Here is a 12,051-nt window from a genome sequence, read left to right on the forward strand (position 1 = left end):
GACGGATGGACGGAATGACGGAAAAGTGCATTCCTATAGTCCCCGAAACTGGTTTTCAACCAGTAGGGGACTAACAAGGATTTTCTAAGTCCAAACGGGGGCATAATTACATTTATCTTGAGCATGCCTATCAACAATCTTCAAAAGGTTCTCAAAGTCTTGTAGGTACAGTCAATCCTGTATAAAGAGACCACCAAGCGGACTACCAAAAAGTGGTCTCAACAGATTCTTTTTTAGTAACACCAGTAAACCAATATTTCTGTTCTCTAAACAAACTTTGTTTACTATAAATCATACATTTATTATACATTCTATTACAATGTTTGTCAAATAAACAATTCTGCAAATAAATGTTTTGTTTGTAAGAAGATTTTCCACTATAAACATATCGGAAAATGGACGCCTTCTGGCGGCCATATTTTTTTAAGGAATAGGAGTAATTTGAACAATCTTGGTAGACGATCATACAAGGATCATTCGTGTGAATTTATTTCAAACTATCTGGTGGCAATGTATTTTGACGATTCATAATAATTTGAACAATCTTGGTAGAGGGTTACATAAGGACTATCTTGGTAAAGGGCCTCTAGATAAAGCTACATACCAAATACCAAAGCCCTAAGCCCTGTGGTTTTGGACAAGAAGATTTTAAAAAAAATTTCATTATGTTAGTCAATATAACCATGTGACCCCCAGGGTGGGGCCATATTTGACCCTAGGAGAATAATTTGAACAATCTTGGTAGAGGACCACTAGTTGACCCTACATACCAGATATCAAAGCCCTAGGACCTTTGATTTGTCTACAAGAAGATTTTCAAAGTTTTCCCTATATAATCTCTATAAACTATATGACCTACAGGGTGACGCCATATCTGACCCTAGGGGGATAATTTGAACAATCTTGGTAGAGGACCACTACTTGATGCTACATACCAGATTTCAAAGCCCTAGGACCTGTGGTTTTGAACAATTTTTCCTTTTGTTTGGTTGCCATGGCAACCAGACTTCTATACAGAATTCAATTCTTTCAACAATTTTTAAAAACCATCCAAGAAACATCTCTGTGAAGTTTCATCAAAATTGGCCTGGTGGTTTAGGAGTTGATGTTGGTGAAAAGAAAATGTTGATGAACGACGGATGCTGGACAATCACTGACCATAATAGTTCACCCTTGAGCACTTTGTGCTCAACAAAGTGCTCAGTTGAGCTAATAAACATATTTTGCCTAAGGAACTAATAAACATATTTTGCCTAAGGAATAATATGAATATAAGCAGTATGGTATTAAAGTTATCAAAGATTTGCATTGCCAAAATTAATTAGAAATGCAAGTTTATAAATTATTATTACCTCCCTTTGTCTATCTTGGTTGCTCAACCAAGAGATCAAAATAGACTTTTTAATATTTCTATATTAGAAGAAATTACAAAAATTTCATAAAAATTAATAAAATATACATTTCCCACAGGGATCTTACTCCATGTAATGGCTCTTTTTGTTCCTTAAATAAATCTCTTAACAGAATATATGAAAACCAAGAGCTCGTCGAACACGAAATGCCCCCCTTGATGCATTCAGTAATTGCACAAGGAACAGAAATTATATGCTCACTGTAAACAAAAGTTCTACCATTCTGGTTTAATCTGACCTTGACCGTTAACCTATTAACCTAACAAGAGATTACAGAGAGATCTTGGCACCATCCACTGAGCCATTTTGTTCCAAATTTCAAGACTAGCTCAAGGTCAAAATCAATGTCAAATTTCATTTCAATACAAAATAATGTGTATGTGGTCCAAATTTGAAAGCTGTGGCTTGAGAAATGTTAAAGTAGGTCACTAGATCAATTTCAAGGTCAAAGTTCATTTCGGTAGACAGAACTATGCATGTGCTTCAAATGTGGAGGCAGCTGTAGCTTGAACAAGAGATCACAGAGTGATCTTGACGCCCACCAATGTGCCATTTTAGAGTGTTCCAAATTTCAAGACTTCTTGACTAGCTCAAGGTCAAATTTTATTTCTGTACACAATACTGTGCATGTGGTCCAAATTCGAAAGCTGTAGCTTGAGAAATGTGAAAGTAGGTCATTAGGTCAATGTCAAGGTCAAAGTTTGTTTCGGTACACAATCCTATGCAAGTGGTCTAAATTTGAAGCCTGTAGCTACAGAAATGTGAAAGTAGGTCACTAGGTCAATCTTAAGGTCAAAGTTCATTTCGGTACACAGAACTATGCAAGTGGTCCAAATTTGAAGGCTGTAGCTTGAGAAATGTAAAAGTAGGTCACTAGGTCAAAATCAAGGTCAAATTTTTTTTCGGAATACAAAACTATGCATGTGGTCCAAATTTGAAGCCTGTACCTTCAAAAATGTGAAAGTAGGTCACTAGGTCAATGTAAAGGTCAAACATTCATTTCGGTACACAAAACTAAGCATGTGGTCCAAATTTGAAGGCTATAGCTTGAGAAATGTAAAAGTAGGTCACTAGGTCAAAATCAAGGTCAAATTTTATTTCGGAATACAAAACTATGCCTGTGGTCCAAATTTGAAGCCTAACCTTAAAAATGTGAAAGTAGGTCACTAGGTCAATATAAAGGTCAAAGTTCATTTCGGTACACAAAACTATGCAAAAGGTCCAAATTTGAAGGCTGCATGTAGCTTGAGAAATGTAAAAGTAGGTCACTAGGTCAAAATCAAGGTCAAATTTTATTTCAGAATACACGACTATGCATGTGGTCCAAATTTGAAGCCTGTACCTTCAAAAATGTGAAAGTAGGTCACTAGGTCGATGTGAAGGTCAAAGTTGTTTTCGGTACAAAAAACTATGCAGGCGGTCCAAATTTGAAGGCTGTAGCTTGAGAAATGTGAAAGTAGGTCACTAGGTCAAAATCAATGTCAGATTTCATTTTGAAACACGGAACTATGCATATGGTCCAAATCTGATGCCAGTACCTTCAAAAATGTGAAAGTAGGTCACTAGGTCAAAATCAAGGTCAAAGTTTTTTCCAGTGCACAAAACCATGCATGTGGTCCAAATTTGAAGGCTGTAGTTACAGAAATGTGAAAGTAGGTCACTAGGTCAAAATCAAGGTCAACTCATGTCAAGGTTCATCTTGCCACTCAAAATTATACATGTGGTCCAAATTTGAAGGCTGTAGCTACAGAAATGTGAAAGTAGGTCACTAGGTCAAAATCAAGGTCAACTCATGTCAAGGTTCATCTTGCCACTCAAAAATATACAAGTGGTCCAAATTTGAATGTTGTAGTTATTGACAAGAACATTCTAAAAGTTTTTCCCTATATAAGTCTATATGAACCATGTGACCCCCGGGGCGGGGCCATTTTTGACCCTACGGGGATAATTTGAACAAACTTGGTAGAGAACCACTAGATGATGCTACGTTACAAGTATCAAAGCCTTAGGCTTTGTGGTTTGGACAGGAAGATTTTCAAAGTTTTTCCTTATATAAGTCTATGTTAACCATATGACCCCCAGGGCGGAGCCATATTTGACCCTAGGGGGATAATTTGAACAATCTTAGTTGAAGACCACTAGATGATGTCACGTACAAAATATCAAAGCCCTATCCCTGTGGTTTTGGACAAAAGGTTATTCAAAGTTTTTCCCTATATAAGTCTATATAAACCATGTGACCCCCAGGGCAGGGCCATATTTGACCCCCAGAGAAATAATTTGAATCATCTTGGTAGAGAACTACTAGATGATGCTTCAAACCAAATATCAAAGCCCTAGGCTCTGTGGTTTTGGACAAGAAGGTTTTCAAAGTTTTTCCCTATATAAATCTAAGTAAAATATAGAATTAAACAAAGGGCCATAACTCACTCATAAATTGTTGAACCAGTCTGATTTTCAGGGGGACACAACTAGGGTACCAATACATCATTCTGACAAAGTTTGGTCAAAATCCCCCAAGTAGTTTCTGAGGAGATGGGATAACGAGAAATTGTTAACGGACGGAATGACGGACGGACGGACCACGGACGCAGAGTGATTTTAATAGCCCACCATCTGATGATGGTTGGCTAAAAATGTGAAAGTAGGTAACAGGTAAAAATCAATGTCAAATTTCAATTCAGAACACAAAAATAAATATGCATGCAGTCCAAATCTGGAGCCTGTAGCTTCAGAAATGTGAAAGTAGGTCATTAGGTCAATCTCAAGATCAAAGTTCATTTCAGTACACAAAACTATGCATGTGGTTCAAATTGGAAGGCTGTAGCTTGAGAAATGTGAAAGTAGGTCACTAGGTCAAAATCAAGGTCAAATTTTATTTCGGAACACAAAACTATGCAAGTGGTCCAAATTTGAAGCTTGTACCTTCAGAAATGTGAAAGTAGGTCACTAGGTCAATCTCAAGATCAAAGTTCATTTCAGTACACAAAACTATGCATGTGGTTCAAATTTGAAGGCTGTAGCTTGAGAAATGTGAAAGTAGGTCACTAGGTCAAAATCAAAGTCAAATTTTATTTTGGAACACGAAACTATGCATGTGGTCCAAATTTGAAGCATGTAACTTCAAAAATGTGAAAGTAGGTCACCAGGTCAATAACAAGGTCAAAGTCTTTTTCGGTACACAAACCTATGCATGTGGTCCAAATTTGAAGGCTGTAGCTACAGAAATGTGAAAGTAGGTCACTAGGTCAAAAACAAGGTCAACTCATGTCAAGGTTCATCTTGCCACTCAAAACTATACATGTGGTCCAAATTTGAATGATGTAAGTTATGGACATGAAGATTCTAAGTTTTTCCCTATTTAAGTCTATATGAACCATGTGACCCCTGGGGCGGGTCCATATTTAACCCTAGAGGGATAATTTCAACAAACTTGGTAGAGAACCACTAGATGATACTACATTACCAAATATCAAAGCCAGAGTCTTTGTGGTTTCGACAAGAAGATTTTCAAAGTTTCTCCCTATATAAGTCTATGTAAACCATGTGACTCCCAGGGCAGAGCCATATTTGACCCTAGGGGAATAATTTGAACAACCTTAGTAGAGGACCACTAGATGATTTCATATACAAAATATCAAAGCCCTAGACCCTGTGGTTTTGGACAAGAGGTTTTTTCAAGTTTTTTCCTATATAAGTCTATATAAACCATGTGAACCCCGGGTGGGGCCATATTTGACCCCAGGGAAATAATCTGAAAAATCTTGCTAGAGGACCACTATATTGTGCTTCATACCAAATATCAAAGCCCTAGGCCCTATGGTTTTGGACAAGAAGATCAGAAACTGTTTAACTGTTCCTGGCCAATGTGACCTTGACCTTTGACCTAATGACCTCAAAATCAATCGGGGTCATCTGCTGGTCATGGCCAACCTAACTATCAATTTTCCTGACACTAGGCTCAGGCGTTTTTGAGTTATTGCCCGGAAACCATTTTACTGTTCCTGGTCACTGTGACCTTGACCTTTGACATATTGACCTCAAAATCAATAGGGGTCATCTGCTGGTCATGACCAATCTCCCTATCAACTTTTGTTACCCTAGGCCTAAGCGTTCTTGAGTTATCATCTGGAAACCGTTAAACTGTTCAGGGTCACTGTGACCTTGACCTTTAACATACTGACCTCAAAATCAATAGGGGTCATCTGCTGGTCATGACCAACCTCCCTATCAACTTTCATGATCCTAGGCCCAAGGGTTCTTGAGTTATCATCCAGAAACCGCTTTACTATTCAGGGTCACTGTGACCTTGACCTTTGACATACAGACCTCAAAATCAATAGGGGTCATCTGCTGGTGATGATCAACCTCCCTATCAACTTTCATGATCCTAGGCCCAAGAGTTCTTGAGTTATCATCCGGAAACGGATTGGTCTACATTCCGACCGACCGACCGACCTACATCTGCAAAACAATATACCCCTCCTTCTTCGAAGGGGGGCATAATTATCAATAGAAACTGATTGGTCTACAGACTGACCGACCGACCGACATCTGCAAAACAATATCATTTACCCCTCCTTCTTCGAAGGGGGGCATAACTAGTATCACTGTCAGTAGCTGTCATTGTTTTCTTTATAAAAATCATTGAAAACAAACAAATTACCTATTTTGACTACATTTTTCTTGGTTAGGAAAACATTCTCTGCTTTCAAATCTCTGAAACAGAAAAGCAAACTTATGTAATCTTAATCTGAGGCAACACTTAAAAGCTGTCAAGTTGAAGTTTTACTTTAGCTAATTTTAACTCAGTTAATACTATTCTGAGAATGTGACATGAAGATTTTATCTAAAATCTTTGAAGTATATTAAGGATCTTGTAAAGTCTTTTGAAACCTCCCCTCGCGCGAATTTTTGTTTTAGTTTTCTATGCCTCATAAGCCTTGGTTTATCATAAAGAATACACAAAACTGTTCATAACAAGTAGAAGAAACTTTCAAGATGGGTTATTCTCTATCAAAAAACACATTTTGTCCTATATCACATGTTCTTGGACTGTTCACATTCTATTTTGTAAAAGATATCAAGCTTCTTTTTCAAAAGTATTTTGTCATTACTTTTATGATTCTTGTGTGTCAGTACCATATTACTCCAGGTACTCCGGGAGTTGTAAGTGTGACAAAACATGTACATTTTGAACAAATGCAAAAATTACACAATGAAAATGAAAGTAGAGCTGTCAAAATGACAAACAAGAGGGCCAAGATGGCCCTAGGTCGCTCATCTGAGCTAATGTTCTAACAAAGATTCATGAAGATTGGAGCAAAAAAGTACCCTCTACAGTGACAAACATTCTGACCAAGTTTCATGCATATCAGATGAAAAATGCAGCCCCTATTGCACACACAAGTTTTTCTTTGATTTGACAGAGCGACCTACTTTTTGACCCCAGATGATCTATATTCAAACTTGACCTAGATTTAATCAAGACAATCTGTTCAAATTCTACGAAAATCCAGTAAAAAAATGCAGCCCCTATTGCACACAAACAGTTTTTCTTTTATTTGACCGGGATACCTAGATTTTGCCCCCAGGTGACCCATAATCAAACCTGACCTAGATTTTACCAAGACAAACATTCTGATCAAATTCCACGAATATTCAGTGTAAAATGCAGCCCCTATTGCATACACAAGGTTTTCCTTTAATTCGAACAGGTGACCTAGTTTTTGACCCTAGATGACCCTTATTCAGTCTTGACCTAGATTTCATCAAGACAAACATTCTGATCAAATTTCATGAAGATTCAGTGAAAAATGCAGCCCCTATTGCATACACAAGGTTTTCCTTTTATTTGACCGGGTGACCTAGTTTTTGACCGCACATGACCAAGATTCAAACCTGAGCTAGAAGTCATTAAGACAAACATTCTGACCTAAATTAAAAAAGATAGGGTCATAAATGTGGCCTCTAGAGTGTTAACAAGCTTTTCCTTTGATTTGACTAGGTGAACTAGTTTTTGACCCCGCATGACCCTGATTCAAATTTGACTTGATTTAGAGGTCATCAAGACAAACATTCTGACCAATTCTCATGAGTTTCAACCTGAAACTGTGCACTCTAAGAGTGTCAACAAGATTTTCCTTTGAAATATAGCAATTTCTGTAAAATCAAGGGCAAGTAACTCTAGTCCTAATCGTCAGATTTCACTCATAATCAAACTTATCTGAGATCTTATGCTCAGACACATTCTGTATAAATATGATTTGGATTGCTGAAGGAATGAAGGTGTTATAACATAAACAAGGTAAAATATAGAGATTTTTGCAAAATCAAGGGCCCATAACTCTGGTCCTACTTGCCTGATTTTGTTCAAAATTGAAGACATTCGAGATCGTATGGCAATACATATACTAAGTAAACATGTTTTGGATTGGTGAAGGAATGAAGGTGCTATAGTGTAAACAATGTAAAATATTGTAATTTTTGTAAATCAAGGGCACATAATTCGGGTCCTACTAGTCCGATTTGGCTCATAATCGAACTCATCCAAGATCTTGAAGTCGTACACATTCTATATAAATATGATTAGGATTGGTGAAGAAATGAAGATGCTAGAGTGTAAACAAAGTGAAATATAGCAATTTTTGTCAATCAAGGGCAAATAACTCTAAATATACTGATCCAATCTAGCCCATAATCGAACTCATCCGAGGTCTTGTGACCAAAAACATTGTGACCAAGTTTGATTAGAATTACTTCAAAATTGTGGAAGCTAGAGTGTAAACAAACTAAATGTGAACGGATGGGTGGGTGGAAAACAACGGACATTCATCGATCCTAACTCCGATGTTTCAAAAAATATTAAAGTTACCGATAACTATTTTTCATTCACCAGTACCAAGATAAGTATGTTCGACACACAACAAAAGCAAATTTAGGGACAAGAGGGCCATGATGGCCCTATATCGCTCACCTGTTATCATTGCACTTGGGGACAAGAAGGTCCTCAGAAAAAATATCTAAGTCCAAAGGACAGTAACAACAAAGGGAAGAAATTTAACCAAAACGAAAAAAAAATCTTACAAAGTATAGATATGTTAAAATACACCTAAAAATTGAAGGTACCATCCATGTTGTACCACAGAAAACTGGTCTCGTGTTTTCCCTACGGCCAATAATGAAAAAGTTACCCAAAAAAAAAGCTATTTATAGTAACGTAAAAGGAAGTAATTAAAAAAAAAAAATTGTAAGTGGACAAAAGAAGGATCTGCCAAATAAATCTGTTGACATAAATGAAATTTCATATCAGTATCTTCATTAGTTATGGAGATATAACAATTTTAATTTGAAATAAAGGGAGGTAATTTGACATAAATCAGTCCATAGTTATCTACCCTGATTATCTCAGTCCAACTAATAACAATAATGAAATTTCAAATAAGTCCTGTAAGTACTTACTGATATAAATCCATTTTGATTAAAATCAGGGGAGGTAATCAGATATAAAATAACTCTGGAACCTATGATTGGATCTGATTTGTCATGGAATCCAAGATTTATTGTTGTTGAAGATATTTTAGAAGTTTGTATTAAATAAAACCATAAATGAAGTCTCTATATGGGTGCAAAAGCCAAAATAGCCAATTCTGAACCTTTAAGGGGCCATAACTCTGGAACCCATGAAGGAATCTGGCCAGTTGAAGAAAGGAAGCAAGATCTTGTGGTGATACAAGTTGTGTGCAAGTTTGGTTAAAATCAAATCATAAATGAAGCTGCTATTGTGCAGACAAGGTCAAAATAGCTAATTTTGGCCCTTTCAGGGGCCATAACTCTGGAACCCATAACGGGATCGGGCTAGTTCAAGAAAGGAACTGAGATCTTATGGTGATACAAGTTGTGTGCAAGTTTGGTTAAAATAAAATCATAAATGAAGCTGCTATTGTGCAGACAAGGTCAAAATAACTAATTTTGGTCTTTTCAGGGGCCATAACTCTGGAACCAATATTGGAATCTGGCCAGTTCAAGAAAGGAACCAAGATCTTATGGTGATACAAGTTGTGTGCCAATTTGGTAAAAATCAAGTCATAAATAAAGCTGCTATTGTGCAGACAAGGTCAAAATAGCTAATTTTGGCCCTTTCAGGGGCCATAACTCTGGAACCCATAATGGGATCTGGCCAGTTCAAGAAAGGAACCGTGATCTTATGGTGATAGATGTTGTGTGCAAGTTTGGTTAAAATAAAATCATAAATGAAACCACTATCGTGCAGACAAGAAATTGTTGACGAACGGACGCACGCACGGACTGACGACAGACGAAGGGTGATCACAAAAGCTCACCTTGTCACTATGTGACAGGTGAGCTAAAAAAAGAAGTTTGAAAAAGAAGTTTGATACTTTCTACGAAATAGAATGTGGACAGTCACAGTACATGTGTTGTAAGACAAAATACGTATTAGCAAACAAGGTGACCTTTATAGAAAGCATTTTCTACTTATTCTTAACCATTCTGTATATATTATGAATATTACAGGTCTGTCAGGTATTATTTCCAAAATGAAAATTTACCCAAGGGGTGGTCTCAAAATCTTTATATGAGTTTACTTGATATGTTTCAAATAAAAATTTAAAATGTGTGACATTTTTCACTTGGATTTTTTTTTTATCCTTGGTCAGATACAACTGACTGTGTTTTTTAACATTTATTCAATCATCTTTTATATAGCGTAGCAGTACACAGTACATGCATAATTATAAACTTTGACTTTTATTCTCTCAATTAAACTCGAGTTGTACTTTCTATATAGTTCGAACAATAATGTAAACTTTTCAGAAAATTTACAAAACATCACAGCTATGTGTGTACAGTTATTTAAAATTAAGTACTAGCAATAAAATGTTTTACCTGTGTAAAACTTTTTTACTGTGGATATACTGTACAGCCATTATTATCTGTATAAACCACTGTAAATATAACAAAACAAGAGCTTGTAAAACACGAAATGCCCCCCTTGATGCATTCAGTAATTGTACAAGGAACAGAAATCATTTGGTCACTGTACACAAAAGTTCTACTGCTCTAGGTCAATGTGACCTTGACCTACTGACCTCAAAATCTATAGGGGTTATCTTCTGGTCATGATCAACCACCCTATTAAGTTTCGTGGACCTAGGCCCAAACATTCTTGAGTTATCGTCCGGAAACTGTTTAATTGTTCTGGGTTACTGTGAACTTGACCTTTGGCCTACTGACCTTAAATCAATAGGGGTCATCTGCTGGTCATGACCAATCTCCCTATCAACTTTCATGATCCTAGCATTCTTGAGTTATCATCTGGAAACAGATAGGTCTACATACCAACATACTGACCGACAGAGAGACATCTGCAAAACAAGAGGACCATGACGGTCCTGAATCGCTCACCTCTTCCCACATGACCCAGTTTTGAGTATGACGTTGTTTTTTCTATTATTTGACATAGTGACCTAGTTTTTGAGCTCATGTGGCCCAGTTTTGAAACTGACCTAGATATTATCAAGATAAAAATTCTGACCAATTTTCATGAAGATCCATTGAAAAAAATGGTCTCTAGAGAGGTCGTAAGGTTTTTCTATTTTTATACCTGCTGGCCTAGTTTTTTACCGCACGTGACCCAGTTTCGAACTTGATCTAGATATCATCAAGATGAACATTCAGACCAACTTTCATACAGATCCCATGAAAAGTATGGCCTCTAGAGAGGTCACAAGGTTTTTTTATTATTTGACCTACTGACCTAGTTTTTTATGGCACGTGACCCAGTTTCGAAACTGACCTAGATATCATCAAGGTGAACATTCAGATTAATTTTCATGAAGATCCATTGAAAAATATGGCCTCTAGAGAGGTCAAAAGATTTTTCTAATTTTAGACCTACTGACCTAGTTTTTGACTGCAGTTGACCCAGTTTCAAACTTGACCTAGATATCATCAAGATGAACATTCAGACCAACTTTCATACAGATCCCATGAAAAGTATGGCCTCTAGAGAGGTCACAAGGTTTTTCTATTATTTGACCTACTGACCTAGTTTTTTACGGCACGTGACCCAGTTTGAAACTTGACCTAGATATCATCAAGGTGACATTCTGACCAATTTTCATGAAGATCCATTCAAGGGTATGGCCTCTAGAGAGGTCACAAGGTTTTTCTATTTCAAGACCTACTGACCTAGTTTTTGATCGCACTTGACCCAGTTTCAAACTTGACCTAGATATCATCAAGATAAACATTCAGACCAATTTTCATACAGATCCCATGAAAAATATGGCCTTTAGAGAGGTCACAAAGTTTTTCTATTATTTGACCTACTGACCTAGTTTTTGAAGGCACATGACCCAGTTTTGAACTTGATCTAGATATCATCAAGATGAACATTCAGACCAGCTTTCATACAGATCCCATGAAAAGTATGGCCTCTAGAGAGGTCACAAGGTTTTTTTATTATTTGACCTACTGACCTAGTTTTTTATGGCACGTGACCCAGTTTCAAACTTGACCTAGATATCATCAAGGTGAACATTCTGACCAATTTTCATGAAGATCCATTCAAGGGTATGGCCTCTAGAGAGGTCACAATGTTTTTCTATTTCAAAAC

The 12,051-nt window shown here is 36.9% G+C and overlaps 1 protein-coding gene across 4 annotated transcripts in view; it reads right to left on the bottom strand.

The window, feature by feature from the left end:
• LOC123537615 (serine/threonine-protein kinase Nek4-like) overlaps positions 1–12,051 on the bottom strand; it is a 157,278-nt gene that overhangs the window by 109,219 nt on the left and 36,008 nt on the right. For all 4 annotated transcript variants that reach the window (XM_053529204.1, XM_053529206.1, XM_053529205.1 and 1 more), the window contains 2 exons: positions 10,320–10,378; positions 6,079–6,131 (listed from right to left, as the gene is read on the bottom strand). In XM_053529204.1, coding sequence (XP_053385179.1) covers positions 6,079–6,131; positions 10,320–10,378 — 112 coding nt within the window. The remainder of the gene's footprint in view (positions 1–6,078; positions 6,132–10,319; positions 10,379–12,051) is intronic.

The sequence above is a fragment of the Mercenaria mercenaria genome, chromosome 17 (genome assembly GCF_021730395.1).
Source record: "Mercenaria mercenaria strain notata chromosome 17, MADL_Memer_1, whole genome shotgun sequence".
NCBI classification, from domain to species: Eukaryota; Metazoa; Mollusca; class Bivalvia; order Venerida; family Veneridae; genus Mercenaria; species Mercenaria mercenaria.